Here is a 20,983-nt window from a genome sequence, read left to right as displayed (position 1 = left end):
GCCACTTACAGGCCTGGCATATGTACTACAGCGTCTCCAGCGCAATGGCCGGCCGTGGCCCAACCCCACATTCCCCTGATAGGTGGATAATTGACCAATAAGCGGAGCACCACTTCTGTGACGTAGAAAATAATTCAAGATCAGTCTGTATCAGATCCGTTGCAGCCCCGTTTTTAGAGATTTGGGTATGGAGGAAAAGAGAGAGGGTTGTGTTTTCTGACACTTGGTGAGTTCCCTGGAACAGCGGGGACTAGGGGTGTAACGGTTCACAGAAGTCACGGTTCGGTTCGTACCTCGGTTTGGGGGTCACGGTTCGGTACGGTTCGGTACAACAAGAAAAAGCAATAAAAAGTCCCAAATGCATAATTCCAGGTTTGTTGTTAATTACTTTTGAACAGTAGTGCAAGTTTCAGTTTAAAAATAAGGAACTCTGACATTTTGAATAATTAACTGTATTAAACAGTTAAAAACAAACCACAAACAGTACCACACACACTCAGATGGCCATATTATCTATAATGGCTGATGTCAAACAAAAAGGTTTCATCAAGCTGTAAAACTAAAGAGAATGTCTTGAAAATATTACATCATAAATAATAAGAAAGTGTTTCAAGAACGCAAAGTCGTTGAAAAAATATGCCAAAAGCTTCCGTTATTTATTTTGGTCTCTCGGCTTTCATGTCTCTTGGCTTCTTAAAAACAGCGGGGATCAGCTGTTGAACTGCTGTTGTCTTTTGCCGGACTCCGGTGATTGGCACATCTGGGTGATGCCTTCTGATGTGATTTAGCATGTTTGGCGTGTGTTTCCATGAGCATACCGCACCGCTATCGAACAACGCCGACACACCGTCCTCTTCCGATCCACTGCGCATTGCTTATCGTTTTATAGATCTATTCTCATCCACCATGATGTTTTGTTTGTGACGTAAAGAGTGTAAGAGTCACGTTTCTGAATCAGGCACTCAGTGGGCACTGAGTGGATGCAGTCACAGCCAATCGGATTCAGAGTGTTGCCTGTCAGTTCCGTTGCCTGTCAGTTCCGTTGCTATGGTTCCGTTGTTATGTGTACTGAAACGAGAGCCGGTATAATTCCACGCGCGAAAACAAAATAAAAATTGGAATACGTTATTTTAGTGTCTTAAAAGTAGACTGAGGTATGAAGGGTTAACGTTACATCTTAGAATAATTTGTAGTCATGTTCTGTATACATACTAATATATAAGGGTATTGACTTAGTGTGGTTTATCTTTTTGTCGCTGCTTTTAATTGAAACTGAGCCGTTGTGTTCATCAGTAAAGTGGAACTTCTGTGTGAACTATTCATATCTTAAACTGCACTGTAACTTTTTATTCATGTATTTTTTCTTTTAATGTTTCTTTTTTTTATCTTTTACTGTTTTGAAATGCCTTTGTCTGAATGTCTTTCATTTTTGTAAGGCACCTTGAATTGCCTTGTGTTGAAAGGTGCTATATAAATAAACTTGCCTTGCCTTGGTTACTCCATGTTTACTAGCTATAAGATTAACGTTACAGTACATCACTCTTTTTCACTTCTTACTCAGTCAGCCAGAGTGCAGATATCACCATTAGATTCACAAACCTGAAACATCATCCATTTCTTCACTGCTGGTGATGACATTGTTGTCAGCTGCTGATATTGCTGTTGCTGCTGCTGCAGCTTGTGGCGCCTGCTTCGATGAAAATAACTTTCTAATATCCATAACTTTATAGGCTATTAGCTTAAAACTCGTCAGGCACTAGGAAGGATCACTTCTTCTTCAGGACAGGGAAGGCTACGCAGTACGCAGGCTAATGTCCCGCAGCGGCTGCCTCTCTGGTGGACTCCGGTACTGCACATTACTCCCGAGACATTTAAAAAAATCAATTAAAAAAAAAAAAAAATCAATATTTTTTTCAAGTGAAACATCCGGGGCTTTTCAGAAAACATCCGGGGCTTGAGCCCAAGTAGCCACCCCCTAGCGCCGCCTCTGATGAACACTATGTGATAAGTATTGAGTGTTCTCATTTGATAAATCCACTAATGAGACATGTTTGAGTAAGTATTTTCCTTTCATGTTTCCCTACACTACATCTCAGGGGTAAATATTGTACTTTTAACTCAACTACATTCTTCTGACAGCTTTAGTTACATAGTTAGTTGATGTAGTCCTCCAAGTGCTACATCCTGTGTAGAAGCTTTCAAAAAACAACAGAAGACCTATCTTTTTACATTGGCTCTTGTTTATACTTGAGATGTATTCTGGGGCCTCATTTATAAAGGTATATACGATCAAAAAATGGCCTACGCCAGTTTCTACGCAATGTTTGCGATTTATAAAATACTAACTTGACGGGAAAACGTGCGGTCCTCCACGCAAACTCTAACCCATGCGTACGCACTAAGCACAACAACAGGAGAGACAGAAACTGCGACACCGCGTTGGCAGAAGAATGGAGAAATGTGTGGAAATAATACCATAATTAAAATTGTACGTCTCATTTATCATATATGAAGAATTCATTTCCAAACATTGATTAAAGCCAATCTTAAAATGATTAAACAAACGCCTGTTTGCGACTCCTCAGTGCACACAAAAACGTAACTTGGAGAAATAAATAAATAAATACGGATATTATTTAAAACCACCTCGAATATGTTGTGTTAATGTTATGAAATGTTTTCTCATAAATGATGCGGTATAAAGGAGGACAGAATTACGTCTAAACTGACGCCGTTTTGCATTTCTAGGTTGTAGATACGAGCATGGTTTTATATACTATCATGTTTAATCATGTTTTATGCCGTTTGCTAAGACTTGATAAGTCGCTCATAAAACACAGGAGGAGTGGAAACTAAGAACACCATATGTGGTAAATTGTACAGCTAATATAACACAACACATTAGTTGTATTTCCTTTAACTGGTGGATATAGAGTTGCTTCGGGGTGGGGGGGGGGGGGGGGGGGGGGGGTTGAGACGCACAGGCTGCAGTGGAGACGCTGCGCACAGCTGATCGACAGCTGGGACACAAACCACCAAATACGAAAACATAATTCAGATCCAGTCGTCATGACTCCACTCCGGAGGGATTCCCCGATCACTTCTTACAGTCTCTCATCAAGGGGGTGTCTCCTGTCCCCGGTACAAACACAGTGCCTGAGGAAGGCTGTGTGTATTCTTTTTGTCATTAACCTTTTTCGGACCACTTATTTATTTATTTTGGTGACGATCCGACCTCCATGCTGCTACTCTGGTTCAAACGGCATCCACCAAACAATATGACTTATCTCGACCTCCCCAAAATAACCAAAATCTGACACGGTGTGAGGTGTCTTTTTTAGCTGTTCTGTCGTCATTTCCTGCGATCTCCTTCATAAAGTCAGTCAAAATGAATGAATGGGCGTTTCTTTGATCATTTATAGGCAAATATGGGCGTTACGTGAGGCCCGCAAAAGCTGCACCGCATTTCGAGTCGATTGTGATTTATAAAGGGAAACCGGCATAGGAAGTGCTGTACGCACTTTCCTCGCCGGTACGCAATGTTTGGTGAATCGGAAAATGTCGGAACATTTCTGTACCTATTTTTTGGATTTCTACTACGTAAGCAACCTTCCCACGTGAATCCTACGCACGGCGTTATACACGAGGTCCCTGTTCTTCTGTTTGTTCTTTTCGGGACTCCCCATGGTCTGTGTTTTGTTTTTATGTTAACCTTACTTTTCTGCCTCATGTTGATATTATATTCATGTTTCCGTGGTCTTAATTTTAACTTTTCTTCCTTGTGAACAGTGGCGGTTCTAGACCAATGTTACTGTGGGGGCCAGTTATTTCATGAGAGGGGCACAATAAAAGCGGGTTAAAAAGACAAAGACAGTATAAAGTAATCGTGTAAAATAAACATAAAATACAGTAATTGGTATTTGTTTTAAGGGGGGCCACAGGTCAGTGTTACGGGGGCACTGGCCCCTGTTCCCCCCCCCCCCCCCCCCTGGAACCACTCCTGCTTGTGAAGCACTTTGTGAATTGTATTTCTGTGAACGGTGCTATACTAAATAAACGTATTATTATTATTATTATTACTTCTTTCCCCACTCAGCAGTACACTCACCTGTCCAGAGAGCTCCAGGAGGGGTTGAGGGTCTGGGTCATACCTGAAGAGGGGGGCATGGCCTGTGGATCTGTTTATCCTCCATCATGACCAACACCACTGTCCCCACTTTACCCCCGCATTAAACCCTGATCCTCTGCAGATCACAGATACACAATCCATGAGGGGATTTCCCTGATATCCAGGCCAGCAGTACCTTGTAACATTCAGCGTTACGTAAAGAGAGGATGATCACCACATGTCCAGACTCTGAGCAACATCCCGGTTAATCAAAGGTCGGAGGAAAAGCCGGCGTTTATCTCCTCGTATAGACGGGAATCTGATCCATTCGGGATGGAAAGAGGACTTCCACCAGCTGGATGCACTCTCTTGATAAGTAGATGTTATATTTTCTGACCTTGCGTCCCCACTTGCAGAGTTCCCTGTGTGTGTGAGAGTTTGTGAATGTGTCAGTGTCTGGCAGGCCTCCCAGTCTCCCTCCTTGTGAGTTCGCGTAAAAAGAATGTGTCCTACTGGGCAAAAAAGACAGCAGCTCTGGTCCTTGTCAAACGGAATCCCCCCTCCCTATTCAACGCTTTCTATCTGTCCCTGCATTGTTTCTCAGGAGTGTGTCTAAACACTAGTTCGTTCCACAGGAAATGAGAGAAGGATGGGACATCACACACATTAGGAGGGAGTAGAGACAGAGGGAGGGCACTGGGACATGTCTGGACGTGACACACACATACACACACTCACTCATGCAGCAGCACCAAAATAAGATATAGCTCCAACCCCACCTTGCTTTGCAGCGAATAGAAGTTCAAGGGTGTGTGTGATCTTCATTTAAACACCTATCATTACTGAGACTGAGATAAATTATTAACTCTGTGCCTGATCTGTCAAAATTAATGGCTTCTTACCATTAGAATTCAACAAACATCCATTAACTCCTACAAAGCAGGATTCGTCAGCAAATCAACCTTCGATATATACGCTTTGTTTATAAGAATATTGTGGTCATTAACAGGTTCATATTTGTATTTTGTGTTTCAACTGTGACATGTTTACATGCTTTAATGTTCAATTGCTTTCGGTTATTTGTTCTGTAAGTTTACCTCACCTGCTGCAGATAAAACTTCTCTGCTCCAGGTGAGGCTTGAACTCACAACCTCGGCATCACTGGCAATTTCTCAATGTCGAGTATACCTGCTGCAGAGCCACTATTTCAAGTATACTACGTCATCGAGTGGTGCTGAATGCTGGAAATTTAACATGCATTTAAACAGTCCTTCGGCGCCACTCGATGACGTAGTATTAGGGGTGTAACGGTATAGAGTGGCGAAGTCCCGCCCATCTACTTCCGGTCCATGGGACCTTATTTCGGAAAAATTATGCATTGAAGTCAATGAAGAGAGAAAACGTATCTTTCGATCCCGTTTGAATTGTGCCATGAATTACACATATGATGTTTGTCAATCTTAAAAAATAATTTCCACGTCAAAAAAGTCACAGTTTGTTGTAAAACTGTTGAAATATAAGACGATGAAAAATACGTAACTAGAAAGACTACAAATCCCAGAGTCGCGTAAGTGATGTCACAACTGTTTTCCTCCACTAAGAGATAGCTAAGATCAGCGCCATATTGATAGAATCTATCTATATGGCGCTGGCTAAGATAAAATAACTTTGACAAGATGCCTGTGTGCTTAGTACCAGGTTGTTAACATACCAGCAATGGGTCTTGCTCGTTCTTTCGCTTCCCAACTGATGAAAGGACCAGGAGTGGCTGGATCAAGTTAGCTACCTAGCTAGTAGCTAGCATGTTAGTTAGCATTACAGCCATGTTATTTTTATTAGCCTTAACATGAAGTAACATTAAGACATTAACATTCTATAATACACAATTTAAGCCCGGGGGAGAAATGCTTATGCTACATTAGCATCGCAACCTTTTCTACTTCATGCTATCTGCACAAATGGTTGACATTAAACATTAAAAAGACCAGGCAGTTCAGAGAGAATCAAAGGAAGGCAGGCAGGCAGCTCTGCATGACATTCTTCTGGACGTGTTTCATTGTGGTGATAGTGAGGGTAGTCAATCGTTTTGTTGACAAGACAGTGACGGCCATCTTGGTGACGTGTGTTGTTCTGCTAGACCGGAGATGTAGTTCATTCAGCGTTTCACACAAACATTGTTGTTACTTCACAGTTTTACGACACATTATTTTTTTTTTTACTTGCAAATTTATCTTTTAAATTGACAAACATCATATGTGTAATTCGTGGCACAATTCAAACGGGATCGAAAGATAATCTTTCTCTCTCCATTGACTTCAATGTATAATTTTTCCGAAATAAGGTCCCATGGAGGTCCACCGGAAGGGGAGGGACTTCGCCTCTTTATTCGCCACGGTTCGGACGTCATCGTCGTTATCCAATGTGTTGAAGCGCTAGCCGTTAGAAGCGCAAGTGTTACATAGTGATGTTACTATGTTTCAGAAGCAAGCGAAGGAGTCCAATGCAGGCAGTTGGGGATTGGACTTTGCAGACCATTTCCATGCACAAAAACCAAAATGACATACTAAAGGAAACCACTAAAACAATAGGGCCTTTCTAAAGAGTGAGGATATATCCGGTATGTATGCACTCTTTAGAGGAGGAGGATCCTCTGCAAACCTCCTGTACACACACTAACTTTCCCTAAATCCGATTATTTCTCTCATAAACATCAAAAGCGTCAATTCAGTTTTTCTCACACACACACACACACACACACACACACACACACACACACACACACACACACACACACACACACACACACACACACACACACACACACACACACACACACACACACACATGATAAGGTGAACGCTCCTTTGAAGCCCGTGTCCCCAGGTTTTATTCCTGGCCCCCGTGTTCAAACATTTACATTCTCTCCAGGCTTTGATGTCCCGCATGCAGTGAGAGGATCACAGATAGTCCGTGTGAGTAATTGTGTTATTTTGTCTGCCTCAAACCGTCCCGCTCGCCACCTGGACTGATCCTGACACACCCTGGATGAGAGAGCGTGTGTGTCAAGCACTCAGTTCAAAGGGACGACGACAAGCTCAGCGGACTTTTGTGCAAAACTCAGGAAATGCAGAGGGGAAAGAAGTGTTATACCAAAAACATTGTGGGGGGGGGCATTTTGTGGCACTAATTTCTGTCTTAAGTCTTTTTGTCCCCCCTTTTTGTATTTGTTTTGTGTTTCTTTGTAGCTATTTTGAGTTTTTGGTTTATTTTCGTCCTTTTGTTGTTATTTTGAGTTCATTAGTGGTTTCAGATTGTCATTTGTGGTTGTTTTATGTTTCCCTTTGAGGTCATTTGTGAATCTATATTTAGATTTTCCCCTGTAGTTTCTTTTTGTCTTTGTATATATCATTTTGTATACAATACATTGCATTGTATTTATATCGTTTGTCACTAGAATTAAAGCTAAAGAAGTAATAAAGGTTTGAAACCACTTGATTTCCCTCCAATATTCAGTTTCAAATATAAACTTCGGTACCAACACCGGACACATTCAAACTGCCGTCCTTAACTCCCTGCTCCACTTCCTGTACCTGATGATCTGTTTGGGGATAGATGACCGCCGCCGGCTCAGTATTTTGGGGATGCAGGACCGCCTTCGGACAGATGACACCCTCCGGGGCCGCCTCTGGCCCTCTGGGGGGACCGTGTTGACTCGCTCAAAACGCACCCGTTTCCCACTTTACACACAGAGCAGCACGTCGAGAAGAGGACAGGGAAGCAAAGGGGAAAGAGAAAGAAGGAAAAAGGAAGGAACAATCAAAGAGAGGACAAGAGAGAAGAAAAGAGAGCAGGATTAATTTGTGTTAAATTAGAAAAGTGGCTGCAGCTTCAATTAGTTTTGTTAAGATTTATTAGTGGAGAGGAATGATCAGAATTTTAAGAAGCTGAAGGAAATTAGCAGAGAAGAGAGAAGGGAGTGTGTGTGTGTGTGTGTGTGTGTGTGTGTGTGTGTGTGTGTGTGTGTGTGTGTGTGTGTGTGTGTGTGTGTGTGTGTGTGTGTGTGTGTGTGTGTGTGTGTGTGTGTGTGTGTGTGTGTGTGTGTGTGTGTGTGTGTGTGTGTGTGTGTGTGTGTGTGTGTGTATATCTAACCTCTTGATGGACTGTGTGAAGGACGGTAGTCTCTCCTTTGGGGGTCTGAGGTAGTTGTTGGAAGTTTCCAAGGCAGCGATGCAGGTCTGAGGGTTTTCCCCTGGCATGCTGACACTGCGCAGGCGCTTTACCGGCTGCAACACACACACACACACACACACACACACACACACACACACACACACACACACACACACACACACACACACACACACACACACACACACACACACACGATCAGATGATGCCCTCTGTGACAAGTTATGTGAATGTGTAGTATTAGAAATATTAATAACAATATATGACTAGTATTACATTTCATTCTTCATATTAGGGCTGCAAAATCAAATCAAAATGTTAACAAAATCACAACATAAAAATATGGACTAGTGCAGTAAGCAAATCGCTATAAGAGTGCAATATTTGGGAAAGGTTAAATATGTGAAAATATATTAATTAAATATTGTGTTAGTGACACAAATCACATTACAAATGCAATTTCAGTAAAAAAAAAAAAATCTTTGTCTATTCCCAACACAGCTCTAGTAATCAGAATTGTATGTGATTTGTTTTTCTTTTCACCTGTGTGAGTGCGGGCGTGTCGTCGGGTGTCAGGCGGATGGAGGGGATGTCGAGTTTGAGCCATGGCGGCTTCTTCCTCTGCAGGCTGCTGTTCATGCTGCCCGGCTCATCCATGCTCTCTAGCCCCCTCTACGCCTGCCAGCTGGACAACACACACAGCAAAGATTTCAAAGTCAACTGTATTGTCAATCTTTCAGTTTGTTTGCCCAGACGGAGAGATCGAAATACCGTTTCCCATAATCCCGAATACAAAAATACAAATATATATACAAATATGTATATATCTATATAGACACAATCAACAGACACATGTGGTTAGTGGAAAGTCAGCTCTGTCAACACTGACACAATCTGTACATGACAACGCTCTGTTTATATGCCTTGACCTGTATCCGTCTGCTTTGTGAATATGTATTTTAGTTTAGTTTTTATGTATATGCTTGTATTTTTGTTTAGTTTTTATGTTTTTATATATGCTTGTATTTTTGTTTAGTTTTTATGTTTTTATATATGCTTTTATCATAATATAAGTATCTCTGTTGAATGTTGTTTTACTGATTGTATTTACCTGTTATTTGAAGTGAATTTTTGTTTTTAGGATGACTTTTAACATCTGTCCAGGGACTACAGACGAAAAATAGCCTGTTGGCTAACTCTGGCGCATTTACAGAAATGTCAATTAATGTGCACTGTCTCTGTCAAATAAATATATAAAAAAATTAAAAAAAAGTATATATATGCACACATTAAGACATAAATAAAAGCACAGCAATCAATATATACAAAATAGTCACTTCAATAACTTTGAGACATGTGCATTAGTGCAACACTGTCCATAGTAGCGTAAAAAGCGTCTGATTTGTTGGTGTGGCAACAGTCAAAATACGCTCACACACACCACAGGAAAAAGGATTCAGACCATGAAAAAGCCCAAAAAGCTGACCGGCTTTATTGAGTAATTACAGTCAGGGTGTTTATAATCCGAGTCTTCTGGTGTGGGCTCAGACAGATCCAGAGTGGAGGCAAAACGCCTGAATAAACTCACCACGTAATCCACAGAATTAAAGCTACTAGTCTGCCAGCCGTCCCTGCATCTATTCCAAAATATTCAAATGTAGCTCGATAGTAGCAAGGAATATAAAGGCCAAGGACGCCATCTCATTGGTGTCCGCCAACAACAGAGTTCTGTGTGAATAATCTCACTGATATGACCTGAGTATTCGTCGCAATTGACAGGAAGTTAAAGGATTCTCTGCTCCAGGTGAGGCTTGAACTCACAACCTCGGCATCACTCTGCAGGTTACTGTCTTATAAGTACCGCGCGCTGACCGATTGCGCCACTGGAGCTTCTGTATTGAGCGGAACATTCACAGTTCAGTATTTTTGGGCTCACAGGAAACATAATGTGTGTTACAATAGTGTATTTGGCCAATGTAGGTACAACTAAATATTATTATTGAAATTAAAGTGTTGCTACACTGTGTTGGGGATCAACCATATCACAACACAGACGCTTTGCAATCAGACTGTACATCTAGACATTGAAAATAACTTGCTGTGATGTGGGCCTTTTCAGGAGGACACACTGATTTGGAGGAGGTGATAGCTTCTCTGCATCAAGAATTACATCAGAAACAGCTACAGGCAGATGAAGGATAGCTCTATGGTCCATACTGTTGCAACAGACATCCAGCTGTTTGGTTTCCCTCACTTCTGGCTGGTTTGATCCAAGTAGAAAGTCAGGATTTCTAAGTGTGTGCGTATATATGACAGCGGTCTAAACTTGCTCCAGGTGAGGCTTGAACTCACAACCGTATAAGTACCTTCTCCCTCGAGAATGACAAGTTCTGTCTGCTCAGTGAATTGTCATGAACACAATGTCAAGGTACCCTCCTGATTGACAGAAGAGCTGAGTCTATGGCCGATTCTCAATGTCGAGTAAGCCTGCTGCAGAGCCACTATTTCAAGTATACTACGTCATTGAGTGGCGCTGAAGGACTGTTTAAATGCATGTTAAATGCCCAGCATTCGGCGCCACTCGATGATGTAGTATACTTGAAATAGTGGCTCTGCAGAAGGTATATTCGACATTGAGAAACGGCCTATGCTCCAGGAAAGACATGTACGCTATAAGACATGTACGCAATATACATTTTCTCAAACTCTCCATATCAACTACTTAAGAGAGAAACATTTCTATGTGACCGCACCTGATGGAAGCTAAACTTCTGTGCTCCAGGTGAGGCTTGAACTCACAACCTCGGCATCACTCTGCAGGTCACTGTCTTATAAGTACCGCGCGCTGACCGATTGCGCCACTGGAGCCTGGCAAAGACTACTTGGGAACTGAAGGGCACACTGGTTCCAGCTGGACAGGTGCCATTTCATCTACTTGGCACCAAACCCCCGACTGCTCCCTGTGCCGGAAAACCTGTTTGCCTTAATACCTCTCCATAACAAAAATGGAATGTGTTTCTATATGTAAACATGTATAGACCTACTGTTTTAAAGGTACTGTGTATTTATAAGAACAGAGTGAACAACTTAATTGAGTCAGCTTGAAGGCAGCTCTTCCACTAAATCCCAGGTCCATGAATTGTTGCACATTTGAAGTCTTTAAATAGTTCGAGGAACACCTGCCCGCTTCGTAAAACAAACGGATATTCCAATGTGACAACAGGAATAAAGTGGCTTGTTTATAAAATCAGGTGGAACCCTCAGAAGAGCTCCTGTGCTCCAGGTGAGGGTTGAACTCACAACCTCGGCATCACTCTGCAGGTTACTGTCTTATAAGTACCGCGCGCTGACCGATTGCGCCACTGGAGCTTCTGTCAGGTAGAGAAATCCTCAGCTAATCAATGTACGAGTTGATTAAAGTTGTAGATCCAGCAGTTTCTTGGAAGGAAAGAAGTGCATCTTCAACAGCACAAGATGGTGCTTGAATTTCAATAGGAAGAGCTGCCTTCTTAAGGGCCTGATATATGTCCAAGCCAGAGTTGGGTGTAATAATATTACTTTGTCGGTAACGGAGTAGTGTAACGCGCTACTTTTATAATCCAGTAATCACACTACAGTTACTAACATTGCCCCGACACGCGTTACTTCGTTACTTTCTAAAATCAGTCATAATCAAACCTCAACAAACACCTGCAAAGAACACATGCTAGGTGAAGCTAACGCACATAGCTGTTGTTTATTTATATCACACACACACACACACACACACACACACACACACACACACACACACACACACACACACACACACACACACACACACACACACACACACACACACACACACACACACACACACACACACGTAGTTCTTCTTCTCTGTTTTCCGGTTGTTGCTTGTTTTGAATGACGAATACACACTACCGCTGCCTGCTGGTAAGGAGAGTTATTGCCACTCACGCATGCGCAGTTCGTACGTGCTCGGCTGAAGTCTGGCTCCAGTGCAACACATGGCCAACACGCAGGAGAACACGCTGACGCAACAGCGTGAGCAGAGATAGACTGCGCAAAATATACAGATAGCAGGAGACAGAGGACAGCCACGGTCAGATAGCAGGAGACAGAGGACAGCCATGGTCAGATAGGAAAACATTCAGGAGCTATCTGGATCAGTCTTATGCGACAATGGAAACTGAACTAAAGAGAACATTTGAAACTTTAGCAGTCTGCGTGATCTGCCTGTAGGGAGGGGCGGGCCGGCCCTGCGAGTAAAGTAACGAGTAAAGTAACGAATTACTTTATGTAGATAGTAACGAAGTAGTGTAATATATTACTTTTTTTTAAAGTAATATGTAATATGTAATATATTACTTTTTTTTAGTAACGACCCCATCTCTGGTCCAAGCGACCGCATACACGGACATCTGCTGAAACCGAGGGCGTGCAGAAATTCTGTTTATACTACTTGTATAATACTCTGGAGTCTGCTTGAAGGTCATACTTCCACTTTTACTTTCCTAACTCTGGGCGATTTCACATAGACTAATTGTTTCATTAGCTGCTTTCACACCAAGTACTTTGCCGTACTTAGTTCCCAGCACTTAGTTCCCCCATGGAACTAAGAGCCGATCGCGTTCACACCGGAATAAGATCCCTGAGGGAAGATTACACAAATGAGCCGCTGACGTCACTTCTTCTTCTTCTGCTTTGGGCTTACTGGCAGGCCGCAAACAACTTCACGGCATATACTGCCACCCGAAGTCCCCGGCCGGAAGTTCCCGGAGTTGGGGAAGGCTTCAGTAGAAGCTGCTGGGACTCCCAGCAGCTTCTACTGAAGCCTTCCGAGTAAATCGCCAGAACGCCGACACCTCCTCATCTCCACCACTCCCATGTTTTTTTTTGTGTTGCCATAAGTTAGTCTCTCTGCGTTGGTGCGCAGGGCTAATGCTAATAATGCTAATGCTAGGATAGTAAAATGGCGGCTCTACAAAACATTTCAGAGTTTTACGGGCATGGTTTGCAATTCGCCCAGCCAATCAGAACTGGGGAACTTTTTTCCCCCAGGAAAGTACCACCTCTCAGCAGGCACTACAAATGGGGGTAAAAGTTTGCGGCACTAAGTACTCTTTTTGGTGTGAACGCGACATAAGGGGTACTAACGGAACTAAACGGGAAAAGTACTAAATATAGTAAATATATCTGACAATGTGTATTTACAAAGGGGTTAGATACTGGATCACTTTATTCTAGACAAAACACCCAATAATGAGAGCAGTTATGATGTAATAAAATACATTTCAAAACAGAAGGACATTCTTATTTCAATGCTTAAAGGTGGGGTAGGTAAGTTTCAGAAACCGGTTCGAGATACACTTTTTGTTATATTCCATGGAATGCTCTTAACATCCCGATAGCAATGAATATCTGAAGTGCTTTGACAAAAAATCCATAAAAAAATTTCATCTGTAGAAGCCGTAATACTGTAAAAGATACAACCAATCCGTTTAGCCGGGCTGGCTAAACGGATTGGTTGTACTTTTTTTTTATTTTTATGGATGGCCTACCTGCCTGTCAGCCTTCCATCTGTGCACAAACTTATCTCGTGCCCTCATTGGTCATGTGCGCGCTCGTGTGTGTTGGAGGAGGGGCTCTGTGAGGAAGTGGCAGATTTTCTCCGGTTGTGTATTTTCAAATTCTAGCGATCTCGAGCCGGTTTCTCAAACTTACCTACCCCACCCTTAAGGTTAAAGCTACTATGGGAAGCATTTCAACATGTCCAACTTTAGCCAACATAAAAGGTACTTATTTAAATAATTGTATCTACATAAGCAGCGTTGACTGGTCAATCAACCATTTAGCTAGAATATCTCCAGTCTCCACTATTCAATGGATTTACGCGAAACAATTTGGCACTGACATTCATGTTCCCGCCAAGCGCCACAATGTGGGTAATTCTTAGCTTTTGGGGATGAATCATTTCCTCCAGCATTTAAAAGAGGCTTCCTCAAGCGCCATCATTACTGGCCAACTCTTAAGGGCATCACCAGATATCTGCAAAACTAATGACATTCCCATCAGCCTTAGCGCTGATTATCAAATGTTAGCACCCACTAAACTAATAGAGACAAACATTGCAACTAAATTAAAAGAAAAACACAAATACGTTTTTTTATCTTGACCCAACCAAACGAACCTTTTGAAGAGACGTTTTTAGCAAACATATGTTTATACGCTGCACATAAATATATAGATGTAGGGCGGGGGCACACAAAAATGATTACACAAAGTGAACTTCCTGTTGCCTCCCGTTCTCCAGTGTCAGTGTGTGTTTTGGTGTCAGTGGTCACAGTCTTACGGTCAGCGAGGATAAACACACCCGTGCAAATAGAAACCTAAACCACAACAATCCATAACCACATCCTTTGCTTATTCTGCGGTGGGGAAACTCAGGAGCAAAGACTCCGATTATTCCCATGTCACTTGACAGCCTTTGCTTCAGCCTCACAGGTCAGGGTTTTCACAATAATCCATACTGCTAAAGAAGAGCCTCAGCGCGGTCCAAAATCCATCTTTGTTTTTCATCTTGTTCCCAACGATCAGCATTTTTTATTTCATGATTGCGATGTCTCTCGAGTTGGGTTTATATGACAGGCAGATTAGGATCTGTAATCCCTGTGCAATAAACCAACTGACATCACTCCTGCTGTCAGGACCCGGAGGATCATACCCTCCCCTGATTGGACAGGAATATTGCTGACATGGTGGCATTAGCAGGAAGTAATTCCTCTTCAAAGCAGTAAAGGTAAAACTCATCATAACATAGTCTTATTGGGAGTCAACTGCATGGCTTTAACATCTCAAAATGCTCTTTTTTATCCTACTCGCTTTATCAGAGAGTGATAGCTGTTACCTTTTTAAGAGTAGGAGGAAGGAAATGTGGATATTCTCAGCAGCCTTATTTGCCCGTAGGGGAGCAAAACAGCAGCGTAATCAGATCCTTTTTAGATGGGGTGACATTTCCCGACATGCCGTGGCATAATGAAACAAAGGCTTCCCCTTGGCACCGAAGCAAGACTTGTCCTGACACTGCTCCCTGATCCAGACGCTGTGGCATGGAGATTCACTGGGACTGCATGTCGATAAGCTTTAATACTCAATGGATGGCTGAATGAATCCCTATGTTAAGCAGTCCAAAACCTAATCTCTACTCCGTTCTCATTCTCTAAACCCCCGTCCCCTATCCCTGTTCTTCTCTTGTTTTTTTCCCCCTGCATACTGAGATTGGTTTTTCTGGAAACACACACGACTTTAATTTACTCTTTCCTCCCCGCCTTTTAATGTACTGCCAGTATTATGGTTTGCTGATCTGAGCCTCTCTAGGGAAGTGCAGAGTTCTTCATGGGTACAATTTTGTAAACTGACACCAGCGAAGCTCAGCACAGGAACCGTTTCATTGCCACCGATTAAGTCGAATCCAGATTGGCCCCTGTCAGACCAGTTAGTAGAAGTACCACAACCCCACCAGTAAATAATCAATGGTCCTTGAATCATAAATCTAGCCAAATAAAAGACTCTGTAATATAAAAATAATCGGTACAATCAAAGATCCTGGTGTCTAATTACCCTTGAAAATACCGGCTGATTAAGAAAGTAAAAACAACACAATCATAAGATTTCTTCAGGAATATCGCCAACACATTTTGGTTCCCGCTTGACTACATTTTGCTAACTTCTACCCAGCATATATTTCTCCTTCAGAAGCGTTTTAGTTCAATCAAATCCTGATCAGCATAATAATGGCCTCAAGAAACAGGGGTATCTTCTCTTGCACTTTACGCGTTGATGCTGCTATATTGTATTGCGATAAATACTGGGGTATTCTACTCTTACCCTTGCATTTTATGTATTTGTACTGCTATGTTTGTAATTTTCATTTTCTGAATGTTTTATGTGACGGACTGCGGATGGAAAGTAGCTCAAAGCTAAATCCGGCATATTTGCACATTTCATGTTTTAAGTGTTCATTCATGTGCAATGTCCCTGCCAAATAAACAACAACAAAACAACACCTACAAACTTTTCTATTGTTGAAATACTTGGACCTACGGTATATGAGCCGGAAGAACGGCTTTGGCTTCATTGTTGCAGACTTTTTGATCAAGGCAGATACTTCCTGGATTTCATGCATACACAGATATTTATTATCATCGGGCGGGTACATTGGGTGAAGTGCTCTTTGCTCTACAAGACGAAGGTGCTGTAAAACTGACAATTACCGGAGCACTTCTGAGCTAATTGGTTTGGGACTGAGCAGCAGATTAATGCTCCGTCCAGGTACTTTTGAACTTTATCACACGGGCATTGCCCCGCTCTAATAGGCAGTATTTCCTGTCCAACAGCACCGCAGCACTGGGTCCATTTTAACGTTAAGGTTATTGCTGTTTCTTCTGGACAGTGCTTTTGGAGGTAGTGGTGATAGGAACTGACCTCCTGCAGCCTCACATTGCTTTCTTCAAGTGAAAGCTGAAGTTTTGAACTTTACATTGGTGGACATTTAGTCTGTTAAGCTTTGCACCAAATAATATGAAAGACTGTGGCGAAGGTGGCTTCGTCACTATGGACTGCCGGCTTCAGGCCGGGTGATAGGGCACTTTGTTAGCGTGATTGCACAGTATAGGTTGTCTGTGGCTGATGATTGTGTGCACCTGGTGTCCTGTGGTGTCTCCTCCCCCCTCACATGTGTCTTGTTGGGATGATTGGAGTGTGGGTATTTAGGCTCTGTTGCCCTGTCTGTTGAGAGGGCTGGGTGTGTGTGTGAGATCCTTGTGGCTGCAGGATGGGTGAAAGGAGAACCGCAGATTGAGGCGGTGAACTTGGTGCCCATGTTTTTAATAAATGCCCACGCCGGGTTATATTTTTGGACGTTCTGCCTCTGCCTCCTTGCTTGGTCGGGCCGCTCAATTGTCAGCTTCACAAAGACAACGGATGTAATATTTGTAATGTAAGCTTTATAGACATGGGATTTTCCTCTTAAATTAAAATACATCACTTCCTGGAAGCGATCGTACTGTACAACAGGAACTCATATTGACATCAATCTTTTGTGACGCATGTATCCGCTCTACAGATCCTACAAATCCTGCATCAGGAGGATTCTAAAAAACTGTACAGCTGCATTGTTTGTATCCATCGTTCTGTTGGCTGTGATGTAACAAGATCACATAGATTACAAGTGAGTTATTCCGTGTGCTTCCCCCCCCCCCCCCCCCGTAGGACGATGTACGCTCTCATCTGCGCCAGATGTTACAGTCATAACACAGCTCAGGTCGTCTAGTCCAATGTTTGTCCTGCTGTAGTACAAGTGTGTGTGTTTGTGTGTGTGTGATCTGCTGCTACACATATATACAAACATTAATAAAGGATTGAACATCTGCCACAACAGGAAGTCAGTTATGGATATCATCATCTCAGAAAGGAAAATAATATATGGCAATGACAGGAGGAGCGTTTATCTCTTTCCTGGACAATACTTCAATCAAATTTGACTTTGTGACTTCCTCAGACTTTCATGACCTCACATTATAATTAAATGTTTTATATGGCCAACTGTTTCCTGTAATCTTACCAGGAAACAGAGGATGGGTTTGAAGAACAGTGTACAGGAATGATTGGAGCATATCTCTGCTTTAAATTAATTTAGATGTTATAAAAATATCGACTTAATTTGACCGTACGCTGGTTGCAGATTCCTATTGCTTACATCCATGTGTATTTGAATGGGTTTGCCAGACACACACTGGGGTCATAAGGACTTTAAGCCATCTGTCTAAAGACCGCTTTGATTGTCTTGTGGCGTCTGTCTTTCATCTGGTTACTGCAGATTACAAGAGTGAGCGATTCATTAGTCAATCAGCCGCTGTGCTGCTACGCCTCGACTCACGTCGCTGTGCTGACAAGTGTACCACGCACTTACTGTTCAAACCCACAAACACAGGAAGCAGCCGCTCAAAGCAGACATACACATGTGACACTTCTCTACTAAGAATGCAGAAATAAAACAAGTATAGCTTGGTAAAGTCATTGTCTTTCTTCAAATTAAAACCCTTCCTGTCACAGAAGGTATTTGAAGCATAGAGTGCCCTCCCCAGTGCCACTTGGTGTTCTCATTTACTTTACTCAGTCCTTTTTCCATCTGCCTTTCAATGCGTACACCATCTGCAACTGTGATACACTCTCGAAAACGTCTAGTCGAAACCCAGTGCCCTCACCTGTCTCTGTACGGCAATCTGTGCCATGAAACAGCAGCAATGCAAATGCTATCTTCCAGGTGCCTTTTCATGGAACGGTGTAGCGATGTTTAACTATTGAAGCATTTGAAAAACAACCAACAATAAGAAAATGATGTTTGCTATTAGATGCTGCTATGCCCGGATTGTGTGTTGAAATCTCGTATAGAAATATAGGCTTAACATGTACAAAGATTAGCTTCATCACAGATTCCTCATAGGCTGCAACCTGCGTTCACCCGGCCTCATTGTGCGGCTTCTCTGTAGGTAGGACATGCCTCACATTCCTGAGAAGTACCTTACATCCTGTTTCACTGTATTCACTTCTGCCTGCTGCAGCATGGTAGACATAAGGACCGTGATCAGAAAGGTCAGGCTTAGAACTGTGTCGTGCATGCACCCGTCTCAAACCTACATTGTTCCCCAAATAGATATACATTGAATCCTAAGCACCATCTTTTCTAGGGGGTGCATCAATATTTGCATATGGTTTATTTATCCAGCTCACCATGTTGTTGACTTTATCGTATGAATGTTAGGGACCTGAGTCGTACGCACGTGGTTAAGGTTGTTCATTTGAGTAATGAATGATTAAAAGTACATTCATTATTTAAGCTACGAGCAGCACAACACAACATGTAAGCATGTATGTATAAATGTTTGCAAAATGCTACATAAGAAAATCCAATGCATAATTCACTCAAAACATAGCAGCATTCAAATGGTTGAATGTAAGCAACTGAAGGAGGGAAGTTTGATTACACACAAACAATACAGCTTTTTCATTTGATCCTTTATCATTTCTAACAATCACAACAGAGCCGGCCAGCTAACCAATCAGAGCAGACTGGGCTCTGGTTTCAGACAGAGGGTGAAAAGAGGTGCTGCAGCTCAGGCAGTATGAGAGAAATAAAGAGCTTTAGAACATTAAAGCATGGAGACATGTAGAGACACTACATACTGATATACACCTGAACATCAGCAGGAGAGGACTCTTTAAAGTAGAGACAACATACTGATATACACCTGAACATCAGCAGGAGAGAACTCTTTAAAGTAGAGACACTACATACTGATATACACCTGAACATCAGCAGGAGAGGACTCTTTAAAGTAGAGACACTACATACTGATATACACCTGAACATCAGCAGGAGAGGACTCTTTAAAGTAGAGACACTACATACTGATATACACCTGAACATCAGCAGGAGAGGACTCTTTAAAGTAGAGACACTACATACTGATATACACCTGAACATCAGCAGGAGAGGACTCTTTAAAGTAGAGACACTACATACTGATATACACCTGAACATCAGCTGGAGAGGACTCTTTAAAGTAGAGACACTACATACTGATATACACCTGAACATCAGCAGGAGAGGACTCTTTAAAGTAGAGACACTACATACTGATATACACCTGAACATCAGCAGGAGAGGACTCTTTAAAGTAGAGACACGACATACTGATATACACCTGAACATCAGCTGGAGAGGACTCTTTAAAGTAGAGACACTACATACTGATATGCACCTGAACATCAGCAGGAGAGGACTCTTTAAAGTAGAGACACTACATACTGATATACACCTGAACATCAGCAGGAGAGGACTCTTTAAAGTAGAGACACTACATACTGATATACACCTGAACATCAGCAGGAGAGGACTCTTTAAAGTAGAGACACTACGTACTGATATACACCTGAACATCAGCAGGAGAGGACTCTTTAAAGTAGAGACACCACATACTGATATACACCTGAACATCAGCTGGAGAGGACTCTTTAAAGTAGAGACACTACATACTGATATACACCTGAACATCAGCAGGAGAGGACTCTTTAAAGTGGAGACACTACATACTGATATACACCTGAACATCAGCAGGAGAGGACTCTTTAAAGTAGAGACACTACATACTGATATACACCTGAACATCAGCAGGAGAGGACTCTTTAAAGTAGAGACACTACCTACTGATATACACCTGAACATCAGCAGGAGAGGACTCTTTAAAGTAGAGACACTACCTACTGATATACACCTGAACATCAGCAGGAGAGGACTCTTTAAAGTAGAGACACTACGTACTGATATACACCTGAACATCAGCAGGAGAGGACTCTTTAAAGTAGAGACACTACATACTGATATACACCTGAACATCAGCAGGAGAGGACTCTTTAAAGTAGAGACACGACATACTGATATACACCTGAACATCAGCAGGAGAGGACTCTTTAAAGTAGAGACACTACATACTGATATGCACCTGAACATCAGCAGGAGAGGACTCTTTAAAGTAGAGACACTACATACTGATATACACCTGAACATCAGCAGGAGAGGACTCTTTAAAGTAGAGACACTACATACTGATATACACCTGAACA

The 20,983-nt window shown here is 42.2% G+C and overlaps 1 protein-coding gene and 3 non-coding genes across 9 annotated transcripts in view; all 4 read right to left on the bottom strand.

The window, feature by feature from the left end:
* rhbdf1b (rhomboid 5 homolog 1b (Drosophila)) overlaps positions 1-20,983 on the bottom strand; it is a 50,702-nt gene that overhangs the window by 21,173 nt on the left and 8,546 nt on the right. For 4 of the 6 annotated variants that reach the window (XM_034107666.2, XM_034107665.2, XM_071206708.1 and 1 more), the window contains 3 exons: positions 8,840-8,981; positions 8,258-8,391; positions 7,699-7,845 (listed from right to left, as the gene is read on the bottom strand). In XM_034107666.2, coding sequence (XP_033963557.1) covers positions 7,699-7,845; positions 8,258-8,391; positions 8,840-8,953 — 395 coding nt within the window. In that variant the 5' untranslated portion in view covers positions 8,954-8,981. Of the gene's footprint in view, positions 1-4,108; positions 4,744-7,698; positions 7,846-8,257; positions 8,392-8,839; positions 8,982-20,983 lie in introns of those variants that run through there. The other 2 variants (XM_034107668.2, XM_034107669.2) reach the window with 2 other exon arrangements.
* On the bottom strand, positions 10,093-10,186 carry trnai-uau (transfer RNA isoleucine (anticodon UAU)). The gene is made up of 2 exons: positions 10,149-10,186; positions 10,093-10,128 (listed from the first exon to the last, which is right to left on the bottom strand). It is a non-coding gene; the product is annotated as a tRNA-Ile (tRNA).
* Positions 11,071-11,164, bottom strand: trnai-uau (transfer RNA isoleucine (anticodon UAU)). Its single transcript has 2 exons — positions 11,127-11,164; positions 11,071-11,106 (listed from the first exon to the last, which is right to left on the bottom strand). It is a non-coding gene; the product is annotated as a tRNA-Ile (tRNA).
* Positions 11,572-11,665, bottom strand: trnai-uau (transfer RNA isoleucine (anticodon UAU)). Its single transcript has 2 exons — positions 11,628-11,665; positions 11,572-11,607 (listed from the first exon to the last, which is right to left on the bottom strand). It is a non-coding gene; the product is annotated as a tRNA-Ile (tRNA).

Source organism: Pseudochaenichthys georgianus, chromosome 19, assembly GCF_902827115.2.
Source record: "Pseudochaenichthys georgianus chromosome 19, fPseGeo1.2, whole genome shotgun sequence".
In the NCBI taxonomy this organism is placed as follows: Eukaryota; Metazoa; Chordata; class Actinopteri; order Perciformes; family Channichthyidae; genus Pseudochaenichthys; species Pseudochaenichthys georgianus.
Note: the sequence above shows the minus strand (reverse complement) of the source record. Positions and strands in the feature narration are given on the sequence as shown.